Below are 15831 nucleotides of genomic sequence, written 5' to 3'. Positions count from 1 at the left end.
AGCACCTGCCAGACCACCCCATAACACACACGTATGGGGAGCAGGAGCTTACTAAAAACAGCCTTCCTACCTCAGCAGGGCTCTGCCTTTTTTTTCCCCCCTATATTTTAATAGTATTTTAAAAAATGAATGCACAGAAGTACAAAATAAACAACAAAGAACAAAGGAGACACACGTTAAAGAACGTGGAGAAAATAACACGTGGATATTTGAGGCTTTTCTCAATGACATAATTCCAGGAGAATGCTAATCTGTTCTCTATCATAAAACAAAAGCATGTGCTGAACAGAAGTACTACAACCTGCAGTCACTTCTTAAAACTGCTGTTTGCCAATCTTAACAAATCAGTATGGTGAAAAGGAAGTACAGAAACATGCAAAAAAGAACAACTTACGGAAATACTACGTCCAATTCATGATGTCAGGCATTTGGAAGTAAACACACGTACACAAAGCCCCCAGAATTAAAGTCAACATACTTTCTCCTCCTCAAGAGCATTTGCAGTTACCTGTTTTTGTGCTGTTTGGTTTTTAACTATTATTTCAGAAGACCGTTTTCTCCTTATTCATGACACTCAGTTCATGAGTGGGTTCAACATGTCTGCAGGCTTTATTTAGTGCATCATTCAAAGCCTGTTGTTAAGTATAAGCTGAGAAGGAAAGCTTCCTGCTATACAACCTTAGAGCATCAAATTAATACAACAAACTGTGAAACTTATCTTCACATATGGCCTTAAAAATGATCATAGAACGGCCTGGGTTGAAAAGGACCACAATGATCATGGAGTTTCAACGCCCCTGCTATGTGCAAGGTCACCAAGCACCAGATCAGGCTGCCCAGAGCCACATCCAGCCTGGCCTTGAAGATAATAAGATGGTAACATCCCTATTTTACAGATTAGAATAGGGAGCAGAGAATCAAGATCAAAAGTGTTAATTACTTTTAGCACCAATCTTAAGCACCTCCTTTTTGACATACTTTGCTTTACAGAACAGCTCAACTTCAAAGCAGTTTCTGCTCAGATCAGATGGAGCTGTGAACACTCAGTACTTCTACAAAACAAACCCCAGTTCTACCTTGATTATCAGAAATACAGAACAAGCAATTACAGTTCCCATCACAAAAGCAGCTCAAGCAGTTTATACAGTATCCCTTCTGAACAGCAGCACCAGAGACCATGAGAAAGAACTGCCTCTGGAAAGCATTCAACTGCATTAACCACAAAACCTCTGTTTTCCTTGAATTCCCTGACTTGGAAACTACCACTACAGCACAGGAGGCAGCACACAGAACTCATTACAGCACACACTGCACAACCACAGTTCTCTCCAACAGTAGCTGCATCTGCACTGAACAGTGGTGCATCAAGGAAAAGCTAAACCTGTAAATTGCTGGAGCATCAGATGTAGCTCATATTGCTTTCTAGCTTTGATTATCTGATTTCACAGATTCCACAATGCTTCTTTAGGTTATATGCAATGCCCTTGACTTAAAAAAAAAAAAAAAAAAAAAAAGAAAAGAAAAAATGCAGGATCTCCATCACACATCAGCCTACCAGAGTTGGCACTTTTACAGCCACAGCTAGTGCAGAAGCTGACCAAGCAACTTGCACAGCAAATATCATCCCTCAGCAGGGAACAGCTGGGGACCACCAGTGGACATTTACATTTGCCAGTAGCAGCAGAACAGCCATGCTCCTCGCCTCAAGGCCCATTCTGCTCCCCAGGTGGCAGTGCAGAGCAGGTTCCTCACGCCCCCATTACATTTGGGCTATCTGTAACCCCTGCACAACCTGCCTGTTCTCTACACCCCTCTCAGACCTGTCTCCTCATTTCCATCTCTTCATACCATTTTCTCTGCTCTATGCAATCACTGCCCATTCCCAGCCAGGCCAACTTACCCCAGCCACGCTCTCTGTCTGCTGACAACTCATTTGTATCCCCGGGGTCCTTGTCTTGCTCTCTGAAAACACACTACTCCTTCACTCAACTCACTGGGTTCAACACCAGAGTCCCAATTCTCCCAGTGCATCACTCTTAGTCCCACTGACGCACTCACCAATACCTCTCTAATGCCTTGTGCCATCATAACTGCCCAGTCTGCCTTTTCCCAAGAACTGCTCACCAGCTGCTCCCAGTTCACTTGCCTTCCCCAGTCTCAGTCTTAGTTGCTCTCCCCACTTCAGGAGAATTTGGTTGCTTGTCCCAACCAACTCTCCTCTCCACCTGGTCTTTTGCCTTTCTCACGTTCAGCTCAAATTACTCTATGTTAGAAAGAATAAGTACCCTCTGAGAAATAGTGAAGTTTTAGCCAGTCCAGAACATCTGGAAAAAAGCTATTTCTGGCAAAGCAATTTCATTTCAGTCACCCATGCTACAGGTTGAAGCATTCATTCACTCAGGTGGTACGCAATGCTGTCAGCACTAGGAGATGCAAGAGGTCTGTGCAGCTCTCTATGGAGGAACGTCACCACCTTGGCTGCTGTGACCCAGCCATTTCTACAAAGCACATACAAACTCTTCTGTTAGAATTGAATTCAGGTGAGTTTTCACGGCCATCGTGGCAAGAAAAATCCACTTCTCAAGTTTTACATCTGATCCAATTCACAAGGGGCTACAGCATTTCAGACAAAATGCTTACTAGATTTTAAAACAAACAAACATCACATCTTGGCAGAATCATGGATTTTTCCTTAGTCTTCTACTAAATCACGCTTTCTGGAAACATAGGGAAGCAGTCAGCTGGCACGGAACCTTTTGGTATGAACTTGTTTCGTTCTGACAAATCAAAAACATGTTCTCACACAGCTGGGTGGGCAGCACAATGCTGCAGCTGCAGCACTGCCACCCAAACTACACTGAAAACAGCACAGTTGTCCCACCAGCCTGCCAAACATAGAGGCCAACCATCTCCTACAACTGCTGCAACTGTCAATCAATACTCTGTATGAACAAGCAACAGCCAACCCATCTAGTCAGTTAGTAGCTGACAGTCTCCTGAGACACTAGGTCGTGCCCTGGGCAGAGGTAACACCTGATCTGCTTTGTTCTGACCCTACATCACTTCCTTCCACAACTGCTACCCTAGCTTCATACTCCCCCAGATCCTCCAATTAGCACAGCAAAAGACATTTATCACTTAAAAGTGATAATTTTTTTTTTAAAGAAAAAAATCAACTTATCACTAGGCATGTACTATCAGCATTCACCATCATCTCACCCTGGTCACCACACACCATACAGCACTGGAGTTGCAGTTACGGGGAGTCCGCAGCGGATTTGCAGCAGCTTCACGTTAGCAAGATCGGCACTCTGGGCTGACAGAGCTGATCTCATGGAATGAAAGCCGTCCCATAGTGCTGCAGAAGCAAAAGTAACAGACCAGCTCTGCTCTGAATTGTACTGAAAAGCCTGAGGTACACCCTTAACACTGCAAATATGCTCCAGAACAGTTCATTCCTGATATATTTTGGCATGGGGAGAGGTGGAAAGGTGTGCAGCCCAGGAGAGAACCCGCCTGATGCAATTTCACATAGTAAAGACCAAACTAACCGGAACAGGTGAAACATCAAAATGATAATCTGCAAGACAAATAAAGAAGTCTAAACACAGATGAAACTACTGCAACTCCACAACCAGCAACTCAGATGTGTTACCTATGACTGTCACTGTTTTGATTATGATCAAAACATCTATAAATGCACACACACCTTTGGTCAAGGACAAAGATCACACTGCCTCCAACTACAGAAACCTGAGAAATCAGTATGGAGCTCATACTGTTTTAAAGTATTTCATTAAGTTTTAAAATATTTGCTTATTTTATTTAGCTAGCAATGCTTATTTTATTTAAATGTTACATAGAAAAAAATATGACTGAATAATGGATGAAGCACACAGGTGACATTTGGTAGAATTCCATTTCTTTCTATCTCTTAAGAAAGCTGCTAATACGTTTTCAGCTTTCTAGATGAAAGCTTTCATGCTTGTTCCCAAAACATGATTAACTTCCTGAAGATCAGCATGACATATTCAGTTTCAAGTCTGCTTTTTTTTCCTGGAGCACTAAGATTTTTTGCCAGAAAAAAATCTAAAAATATCTACAAAAGGGAAGCAGAGCTGAAAGTTCTTTACTTAAATTCTAAATAAAATATCCTAATTATTCTTCAGTATCGTTCAAGTGCTATCATTTTAGCATCATCAGCACAGACTTTGCTCACCAGTTTTGGTTATGTTTTTTTTTTTTTTCCTACTGAGCCATATTTTCTTGGCTAATGCTATTAGGTCCTTTTTTTTTTTTTTCCTTAATGGTATTTTCCTTACCCAACATATACCAGTTGTTTTTTTAGCAGCTTCAAATTTATTTTTTCTACGTCCACAGTTTCACCGCCACAAAACAATGTTCACCCTGTCTCTGTGCTGTGCAGCCACTAACAGAACAGGAGATCGAGCCCCAAACCTGCCTTACAACTTATTTTATATCATAACACGAGGTGACGTTACGTGGAAATACCAGGACTCTGACTACCCTTAACTCTAGAAGCAGTATTATCTTAAAATTGCCACATTCCCCAGTAGGGATCACAGGCACTGACAGTCAGTAGATGGCAAGGAAGTGGAAGCAGGCACAGCAGTTACTCATTACTTCTAAAATCTTCAGTGCAATGCTATCCAGCAGTCAATCTTACAGACACAGAAGACTGGGACTTCTTCCTCCTTTCACCCTGCCTACACAAGGCTTACTCAGCTCAGAGCTGTGTATGTTTCAGTGCAATACAAATACTAAGTCAAACAACTGTTTTCCCAAACTGACAGGGTTTGGTTTTCTGTGTTACTAAACACGACATGTTCAAGAACATGGCCATTAAAAATTAAGATAAAAAACTCTCACTTTTGGCCCTTCTACTTTGAGAAGAGAGGCTGTACAGAAATGCATCCGTGTGACAGAGAAAATGAGAGCAGGGTGATAAAGTGAAATTCTAACTGAATCCCTGGATTAAATTGGAGTGGGGGTAGGAGGTAGAGGGAAAGAAGCGAATGCACATGTGATGCTCCTTATTTCAATATGAGATTTGTAAATGCCAATGCAGAGGTGTTTTTTTTCCTCCTCCATACATCAAATTCTATGAATTCTATTAGAATCCATTACTGGTCCCCAGTATGAATGCATCAAGTGATTTTCCTCAGTTGTCTACTCAATGGGGACAAAGAGAGTATTATTCAAAGGTAACAAGAGGGACAGTACAAAAGCTGGACTGGGAAGACTTAGTTCATTAAGGGAAGAACTAAAGAATTCATTAAGGTATACTGTGAGCCACCACAGCTTTGCAAGCGTTCTCTGATGTGCCAATAATGTCATAACAAATACCCAAGTAAACCAGTTAAGTAGTTTTCCTTGATGTTAACACTAGTTTCAGTGTCATTCAAGCCACGGTCATTTACAATTATAAAAAACATGTTTCCACCCCTGTTTCTACAAATCACACAGCAGCCAAATACCCAAACATTCCTCTGGGGGTGCCTCTACATCCTCTTGCAAACTCAGAGCAGCAGTCTAGCAATACTGGAAACCGAAGCACAGCTTGCTTGCTTCATAACACAACATACTTACCTTAGTAACATGACAGGCAGACACTACATTAGGACATTTTCCACATCATTACCTATTATTTATTTCTCGGGCAATTTTTACAATATTTTGTTCAAAAGACATTGTAACTGATGCCCCCACACTCACACTGATATCATCCAAACAGTCTACCAATTCATTTTCTCCATAAGCGATATAAAGACTGAGCGCATTGTGACACCTCATACATATTTAATAATTGCCTGATAGGTTGTCATTAACATCAAACAGCAATCTAAGTTTGCTACATTAAACATGATCCTTGTGTTAAGAGGACAATCACAAACTGCCTCCAAGATCGAGCTGCTACGAAATACCCACTGACTTGGACAAGGGGTAATGAGGCCAACTGCACCGGAGGAGCCATTATTCACACACTGGATTTAAACAAAAAAAAATAAAGTGAAGGGGGAGAAAAAGCTTCAAGGGGTCATAAGACCAGACACGCCATAAGGCAATCTCTCGCGGAATACTCATATTAATAACTGTTGTGTCAAAGCTGAACATTCAAAAGAAAGACAAACGTGCCTTTACATTTTATGAAATGTAACCCCACAAAATTAATAATTCATGAGACAAAGCAAAATATCAGATTTGGATATAAATATTAACAGAATACTGTCAACTTGTTTAGAACCAAATTTTGACTGTCCTGCTGTACAGCTATCAATCTAGAAGGCAACATTCTTCCAGAGTTCAAAGAAAAAGAAATCAGTATGTAAGTCATTAAGAAAGAAAACAACATTCTCCCTTCACGTAGGATCTCAATGAAACAGCAGAACACTGCCCTGTACCCAGATGTTGCTGAGAGAGTAGTAACTGACTGCTGTTATTCATTCCCAGAGTTATGCTGTGTTGACAACAATAATGTTGGTGCACACACAAGAAACTACACCAAGGGGACACAATAAAACTGAGACTCAACGGAAAAAGGGTAGGGAAGCAGGGGAGATGATTTTCATATGACAGTCGGATAAAAAAGCTGATTAAAACTTAATGTAAGTTTCAGCACATGAAGTTCAAACAACTTGGATAAATGTTCTCAATCAGATGGTGTTTAAGTAGAATGGAATAAAGCACTTAACCCATAATCCACAGCCACAATACATGATTTCAAGCAAATCATGAAATACATTTTCAAAACATTCGTTAGTCTCCAGATAAGTATTTAACAAGACCTACAAAATGATGTGGTCGTTTCCACTTCAATCGTTACTTTATTTGCTGAAGTGATTGGCAGTCAGAGTTGAAGATAAAGAAGCAACTACTTAACTCCTTTTGACACCAGCCTTTTCTGCTTTCAGGGCTATTATAACATATAGAAAAATGCAACCGCACCAAAAATCAGGAAAGGCACCAAAATGTACTGCTCAGAAAGGTGGTGACAGTGCTTTTCTTTAGGTTTTTCCTCTCCCCAGCTATAAGTGAAGTCAAGTTACCTGCACTTACATTGTGAGCAACAGCATTAAAAAAAAACATTCTTCCAAGCAAATCAATATTGGGTATACACACACACAAAAAAGGTCAGTATAACACTCCACTTTTCTCCACATTTCCTGCTATTTTAACCACATTCAACCCAGCAACGATAAACAAAGAACAACCAAAGAATTTCAGTATTAATAAATTTTAGTAATTAAAAAAAAGTTAATTCCTACCTTTATCATTCTTGAGAGATCCCCAGCATCAGCTAATTCCAACACTATGTTCAGTTCGTTGTCTTCAATGAATGATGCATAGTATTTAATTACATTTGGATGATTCAGTTGCTAAGAAAGCAGATTTATAATGCACATCTTAGTGCCATGCCTTATCTCTTATGAATCTAACATTCTTATTTAGGCAAAAAAAACCACCTAAAATTTACTACAGTAAGACATGAAACACTTGTGCTTATAAGAAGCATTGACAGATAAGCACTTTGCAAGAACATGCAAGACTGCAAGAACATTGTGGCCATTTTAGGTTGAAGTCGCACTGAAAGAAAAACAACTTTTTTAATTGCATCTATGTAATAGCGTGCTAAACTCATCTGAAAGTCAAGTCATTTTTTAAAATCACTGTGCACAAGACACTTATCTAGAATATTGTATTTTTAGTAATGTCTACTTGAAAAGTTATATCATTTTCTAGGACTCACTTCTCAATGTTAACTCTCAAAGCAATTAAAGATTCCTGAAGTGAGGCTTATAAAAGCTCTACATAACTACCAGTGAACACTTTCAAATATATCTGTGAAGAAAAAAAAAAGTACTTTGATGATAGCTGCAATTTTTTATTATTTTAAAACAAATCTTTTACCTTTAGAAGATCTATTTCTTTGATGCAGTCAGCACGGGCTTTGGCATCCATTAAATCAAATATCTGTGCACAAGAGATGAGATACATTTATTAATTGATTAAATAGGACACTGAGTGATCCTTTTTTTTTTGTTTGTTTTAACTCACAGGACCTACACAGCAGCTCAAGTTATGCACACATACATGACAAAAGATAATACTGTAATAAGAAATACTCCTAATGCTCTTTGTGCAATTGTTAATACTGCACTCCCCAAGTACTGATTTGCTGCTCTACCAACTCTTGTAGCCCCATTGTAGGAAACTGATACATTGAAAGTACAAGTTTCCTGCCAGCTTAGCTGCCACCTCTACTCATCTGTTCAAATACATGGAAATAATTCAGCACCTGTCCTTCAAGTCAGTTCTAATCCAGATGTCAGCTTCCTCTCCCATACCTCCCACACGATTATCAGAAACTGATTCTTTCTAAGGCTGAGCTTGCCCTTCTTCCCTAGTCACTCGCTACAGCCTTCCGTCTCCATTTTAAAGACAGCATACACTTCTGTTCCCTCAGGATCAAAACTTCACTGTCACCTCTGATTCCTTCTCTTCCATTTCTTGCCCGTTAGCAAAGGAAGAAGTGATTTGAGTTCTGTAATTTGTTTACTACAGTGCTTTTTTCTAAACCCTCATCTGTCACCTTGACTCTTACAGCCTTTTACAGTTCAGCATCTCTGTTCTTCATTTCTTTTCCACCTCCCATCTGCTCCAAATTACTTTGCAATGAATCTCATCTTTACTGCGAACAAAAATTTAAATTAACTGTTAACTGCAAGAGGTAATTTTTTTCCTGGCCATTAAGAACGCACATTCTACGTGCTTACTTTTGACCTAAGTTCCTTCTATCTTCACACCTGAAAACTTCCATGTAGTATCTCACAACTAACCCCAGATACAAAGACACAGAGCAACAGTCCTTTGAGTACACAACACGCACACAGAAGTGCTACTGAAATGCCAAACCTGGAGATGGAAAAGAAACGGGAGAGAAGGAAAGAAAAGTAAGAAAGCGAATAAAACATCCCACAACTACTTGTATACTGACACCAGGACAGCGGGCAATCAATACTGAGCTGCATGTAACAAGAGCTCCTCCTCAAGGAGGAGGTTCTGGAGGCCATAACAGAAACAGCAGGGTAAGTCACAAGAAAGCAACTCTAACGCTAAGAAATGAAGCAACTTCAGATGTAACAGGAAAAGTACTGTATACGAAGTTATAGATACAAGTATTAGAAGATAAACAACACATGGAAAAGGCAGCAGAGGTTACTTATTAAGGTCAGGATCACATCTAGCCGAAGTGATGAAATCGTCTGCATCTGCTATAGATCTCAACTCTGAATAAAAAAACATCACTCTTTAATCATCTTGAAATATACTAACAATCCTAGCATTTGCTACAGTCATGAAGGACTGGAATAATATCCCTGGGAAACTTGTAGATGCTAGGGACAGTACATTAATGGTGGGTCACTGGGAAGGCACGAGATCATAAATGGCTTTCCCAGCAAACTAGGAGACTAGCAAAAGGAAAAGCGTACACATCTCTCCTCAAAACAACCCATGGAAGTGTACTGGGTAGCAGGGGATGTAAAAGAGGATCAGTACAGGTGCACGTCTTGAAGTTTCACACGTTGGCTAAGTTCTAGATACTGAGTTAAGAACATATCTTATGAACAGCGGAGAGATCCGGATGTGGGCATGGAGAACTCCAACACAGTGGGGAGCCTAATCAAAGCTGCAAACAGAATTTGGGACTGAAAACCGTACATGAGATCTACTCATAATGCTTAGAGGAATTATTCAAAGCGCAATTTCGAGATTGAAAATACAAAGATTGTCATTGTGTGAAGAAAAAGAAAAAGAAAGAAAAAAGGTCTGCATCTACTAATGACTCTCTCAAACAAACTCAATTCCTCATCTGACATTTCTGCTCCTTTTACCATGAGCATGATTCATAAACTCTTCTCAGGGTGCAGAGTAGAGTACCTCTAAGCATTATTATTCTCATCAAGCATTATTATTCTCTACTAAGTTTAGTTTGGAAACACACACTTCAATTTACTGTTCATGAATATAGGATAATCAGCTCTATGCCAAATCTCTGCATGTTGCTATTCAACATTACACGCTCAGACATAACCCCAAAGGACTGTAAGAATCACTTTCTAGAAATGCAGAATTCCGATGTCAAAGATATTAACTTCCTCTAATGAAAAGACTAAGAACAAGTAAGCAAACAAAAAAAAAAACGCCACCACAACCACGAGCCAGGTTAGCTCACAAGGAGCTTCGTGTAAGCACAACAAAAACCCTCTGCATTTCAACATCAGAAGGTAATTCAGCACTGAAGAACATCTCACACCAAAAACCAGAAGCCCCAGTGAAAGGTTAGAAGCTTAAGAACATCCTTTCAAGCACAGGTCAAAACTAACATGAGGCACCTGGTAGGAATCAGAGCACCTGTTCCACAGGAATTGCAGGAGACAGATTACCACACATGAGTATCACTTCTCTCAGCTCAAACTTATTTTCTAACTCTCTTTGAGCTATAGCAGCACACATCCAGCACAAGTGACTGGTCTTCCCTGTACCTGCACTGTTATAGCGAGGTGACTGATTTGCGCAATAAAGATCTAACAAAATCAAAGTGATTAATCTTTGGGGCCATCAGAAAGCATTAGTGACAGGCAGCAATGCTCCTAGCGCCATGCAAAGCGGAGACATGCCCGAGGAGGAAGGAGCTGTCAGCCATCCTCCTCCTCCCTGCAAGGAGCTCTGGGCACTTGTGGAGGTCTGAGGAGGTTTGCACAGCGACTGCTGGGAGCCAGTGGTAATTACAGCAGTGCTCACACACGCAGTCTAGCTGGCCAGTAATAAAAGCCACTGCATCCTGATTAGATTATCAGGGTATTTGTTAGGCTGGTAATAAATACTAACTCTTGACTTCACTGACAACATCAGGATCAGGATAACCCAGGCTGTAGGTGTGTTCTCACTAGCCTACACAAACGGCACAAAGCATAACGCAATCGTACCTGAAATTTATATTACTTTCACCTCATTTTCATTTTCAAGGACTACGATAAGATTAACATTTCTACAAAAACTAACTCTGTTTGCTGTGCAAAAACCTATTAATATGCAGAAGTTGTATTTGATATTTTTCCAATGTATCAGTTTTCACAAAGCATCATTCAAAATGTCATTGTGACAAGGGCTGTACTCTATCTAGCAATTCCTGGGAAATACCTGAAAGCAGTTCAGCAAACAGAGCTGGAGCAATGTGAGAGGACCTCTCCACGCCTTACCAAAACTGTTCCTTCCACATTCTAGAAGCATCAGCAGTAAGCTGTCAGGAGTAAGCAGTAAGCTGTCAGGAGATCCCAGTACTTACAGAACCACTTGTGATCTATTTTAAGGCACAGAACACAAACTGTTCCCTAGGCAGATGTGTAAACTAAACAAGGCAGCTGCAATACGTGCAATCAGCTTCCTGCATCCACTTCTTGCATGCAGGCTGCAGGCTGACACACACACCTACTGCTACTCAAAAGCTCTGTGCAAGGCAGAAGGTTTCACAACAGCCACCAGATGGAAAACATCAAGCCATAGCTTCCAAGTGCAGACTGTATTTGCTCTATCACCAACTACCAATTTAACTCAACTTCTCAAGTAAAAATGAATGTGTCAGTGTCAATTTCAAATAGCACCGCTTTCAAAACACGGTAAGACGGAAGCCTACTTCACCCCCCCTGCTCCAGAAGAGGTTTGCTTGTTCCTCCATCACTTCTGCAAGAATTCCTCTCCAGTACTAAGAAAGGTCTTTTTAACCTCACTACTTAACCCATTTGTTTAAAATTCAGTCTAAAATAAAAATACCTTAAAAGTGTTTCTAAAGCAAAACACAAACATCACAACATCAAACCAACAGAAAAATACGCAAAATAAAGACTCAAATGCACATAAAAATTAAGAGAGAATACTGAACAGCAACAACGAGCATTACAGTATTTTGCCACTGCTGTGCTGAGACAATAGCGCTCCATAAAGTGTGAAATTACAAGTGCTTTCCTAAGATTAATTATCTCTAATTCAGGTCTGGAGTAGCAATCCACTGACAACGCACAATGAATAATGAATGTTAGGCACTGGATAAAAGGATGCATTGTTTACATCTCTAACATAGAGGTCTCCGATTTTTGAATGAAAGGGAAGAAAAGGCAGAACAGCGTGAGGCAGAAACATGACGAATCTGCAATTCTGTTGAAATATGCAGTTTCAGGAGATATTCTGAGTAGCTAAAGTTTATTTTTAAAAATACCACGTTGAGCAAATATAGCCTTACAGTCACTGCCCAAATATTTACATTCTTAAATTACGCTATTTTAAGCGGTTTGTATTTAAGTTCATACTAGTTTCATAGTTCACATCCCTGTACAGCAAAACCAACTGTCCATTCACAGACTTGCCTGCATCGTAATATACTGACAAATCACCAAAAGATAACTGATATGCCCTTCTAAGGACAGAGACTTCATCCAACAGCAAAGGAGGGGGGAGACTAGCAAAGATTAACAGACACACAGACCCTTCCAATAGGCTGAAATAGCAGGAGCATCTTACTAAGACCAATACCTCTGAGAACGATTGTCAAAGAAGTTAGTCCAGTCTAACGCCCTTGAAGAAAAAGGTAGCATGTCAAGCAGCAGAGAAAATCAAAGTGGAAAAAGTGACTAACTAATTTAACTGATCAAGATTGTATTCTGTGGGACAAAGGCTGGGTTTATAATGTGCCATAGAACCCATCATCTCCTCACTGACTCCCATTTTTGGCATTCTGTAGCATTCTAAAATTTCATTTCCAGTCTTGGCTCTTGAGTATATTTTGTAGGCTCCTGGCTAGAATCAAGACAAAAAGATCAGAGAAAGCAAGAACTGCAGAACATCATCTGTAGAACATCATCTGTAAATCACTGATAGCTGAGTAGGTTTTGTCCTTTAGGACAAGATTTCTTCCAGAACCTAGCAGTTGCTTCCTTCCCTCTACCAAGGGACAGCTGGAGTTCCTGCTGCCCACAGTGTAGCACTGATGATTTTCTCGTCAGGATTATTTACAGTAGTAGTAAACACGTGCTGCTTCCTCATCAGGCACGGCCTGTTCAGTCCACTTTGAACATCACGCTGGAAAGTTATCAAGAAGCTCTTCAAATTTAGACTGTTACATTCAAAACGTACCTGCGATTGATCTTCACTGATTTTTCTTTGGTTCGAAGTGTTACTTAAACATTAAAGAAAGTGAAGCAGTAACAATTTGTCTTGCAATTCTAGTTTTACTTCGGTAATACTTCAACAGCATCTCAAACAGGGATCCATTGAAAAAGACAGAACCAAATTACTATATATACCATCTCCCTAATTAGGAAGAGGCCAAGAGCACACCAAGAAATGAAACACATAAGAGTACAACCAGAAGAAAACACAACATTTTGTTTTCTTTTTAAGTTACTAGAAAGCAATTGCAAGTTCAATAGTTTTCACACTGCTACATAATCAGCTGAAAACCAAACCAAGAATAAAACTATTACTCCGTAGCATCTGGACTCAGAAGCAACAACGAATTCAGTGAGAGTGGTTTCTGTCACCATCTGCTTGTCCTTTCTCCCACAGCATGTTACCACCGCATGCTTCTGCGCACACCGAGTTGTACAAATATCCGTTTCGTAGATTAACATTTATATAACATTAATATAACATTTATCAATATTGTGCATATTGCAGCCAAATAACATTTTAATAGCAGAAAATAAACATTCTTGTTGGAAAGCTTCATTAAAAATAAATAAATAATAGTAAAAACTGGCAGCCTTATTGGAACAAATAGCATCCTGAGATCCAGTAACTCTAAGAAAGGCAAGGTATAAGTTAGAGCAGAGCTTGTGGGCAAAGACAAACAGAGAGAACCACAGAAAGGGATTAACTACAGACTCAGCCTTGCCAGGAAAATGAAGCAGGGCTGGAGGTGTAAGACTTGCAAAAGTCAGAAATGCAGGCATGCGGTACTTAACATGTGAGATGAAAAAAGGAAAAAGAACGGGAAAAGTAGGAGAAAGCGCAGATCTCCATCTGTTTTTTGTTTGCTTGCGTTTCTAAACACAAAGTTAAAGGATTTAAGGGATAGTGTCTCAATGGGGGAAAAGTGGAAAAACCAAGCACAGGTCTGAAATACAGAGAATAGAGTATGTCTCCCCTGACAAAAATAAGCTCTTTTTTCCCCCCACTTGGTCTATACTAAGCTTCCATTAATGAAACACCAAACAAAGCGTTGTTTTAATTTTTAAAAAGTGACTGAAATTTAAAGCATCATCATCATAGAGTAGACTCAGAGGAAATCCTCCAAAAAGCAATCACTTCTCACTAGAATATCTATTCAGACATATTTCATAACAAATTGACAGTGATTATCTAAAATAGCATTTCTAGGAAAATCTTAAGGAAGGCCACAGAAGCAGAGTAACAAGTTGGTCTCCTGCCCAAATAGAACCCCTTTAGATACCAACTACACGAGCCAACAGAGCCATGCCAAATGATCAGTGACACATCTGACCTACCACAAAACATCTGAACTACTGGTAATAATGCACAATACAGTTAATATTTATTTTTCTTCCCCCTACAGGATACCCAAATCACACGTTCCATTCAAATAACTGTCTTCTACACGGACCCATCCTTCATATGGAAAGTGCTTTTACAGATCACACGGCATCAGCCCTCCTGATGTGCTATTCAGGAACATTTACAGGAAAAACAACAGTTTACATTGGATGCTTATAACTCTAGGATGAAGCCCTTGGAAAGAGCTGCAACACTTGCCTCATTTCTTACTAACCACCAATTCTATTTTTAGATATTTATTGGATGGTTTCTATAGCAGAGAAGCCACAAAGGCTGCGCAAAAAGTAATGCCTTCTATTTTATTGTGTTGGCCCATGCAATGAGAGGCAGCTAGTGGTGGGATGGCAGTAGAGGTCAAACCTTCCCACCAATACTGTTCCCTCTCATTGCCACGTGACAGAAGACAGCAGATGGACTGTCTCACAATGGCATCTGACATGGAAGTGCATATGAAACAGAGGTGTGCCACTGAATTCCTCCACATGGGAAAAATTGCACCCACTGATGTTTATCAATGTTAGTTGACCATTTTATGGAGACCAAACAGTGGATGCAGCAAAGTGAGGTTATGGATGGTGTGCTTCAGAAGCAGGGCATAGCATGCATGCTGTTGGTCATCACTACTGAAAGCATAGATCATGGTGGTGACCGTATTGAAAGGAATGTTTTGTAGCTGAGAATTAACTCTATCAAGAAGTATAACTGCACTCTCTCCTGTCATTTCCATGTAAATTGATAGGAGACATTACTTTCAGAGCAATCTACATAGTTCAGTCATCACCTAGGTAAGGACAGCATGATGTCTTCTTCATAGACACATTTTTTTTTCCTGACATGAAAATTCAGCTTTATATACTGACTTGAAATATCTTTAATAGTACACATTATAATGTCTCTGTATTCTTAATGCAAACATTGTTATAAAAATTTCATAGTTAACAGTGAAAGGCTAGATTTTATGACTGTCTTCAAGCACCAAGGCATTCACATCCTCCTTAATTGACATGCTTTTCAAGTCACATTTGACCTTTTCGGTTTTTCATGCACTGAAAATGAAGGAAGAATTAGCCTAATGTTTTAAGACTGTTGATCAAAGTTCTTAGAACATATTTCAGCTTTTGAAGTGGTATATATCTGGCAGTTTTCCCAGAAGGGGGAACCAAGCCTTTTTCCCCCCTCTAA

At 39.8% G+C, this 15831-nt stretch overlaps 1 protein-coding gene across 4 annotated transcripts in view; it reads right to left on the bottom strand.

Annotated features, from left to right (window-relative positions):
• The window catches only part of NEK7 (NIMA related kinase 7), a 62404-nt gene that overhangs the window by 29819 nt on the left and 16754 nt on the right, over positions 1-15831 (bottom strand). For all 4 annotated transcript variants that reach the window (XM_090146150.1, XM_031595809.2, XM_031595811.2 and 1 more), the window contains 2 exons: positions 7930-7992; positions 7287-7397 (listed from right to left, as the gene is read on the bottom strand). In XM_090146150.1, coding sequence (XP_090002276.1) covers positions 7287-7397; positions 7930-7992 — 174 coding nt within the window. The remainder of the gene's footprint in view (positions 1-7286; positions 7398-7929; positions 7993-15831) is intronic.

The sequence above is a fragment of the Phasianus colchicus genome, chromosome 9, assembly GCF_987193195.1.
Source record: "Phasianus colchicus chromosome 9, bPhaCol1.hap1.1, whole genome shotgun sequence".
Classification (NCBI taxonomy): Eukaryota; Metazoa; Chordata; class Aves; order Galliformes; family Phasianidae; genus Phasianus; species Phasianus colchicus.
The sequence above is the reverse complement of the archived record's forward strand: the minus strand, read 5'-3'. Positions and strand labels throughout refer to the sequence as shown.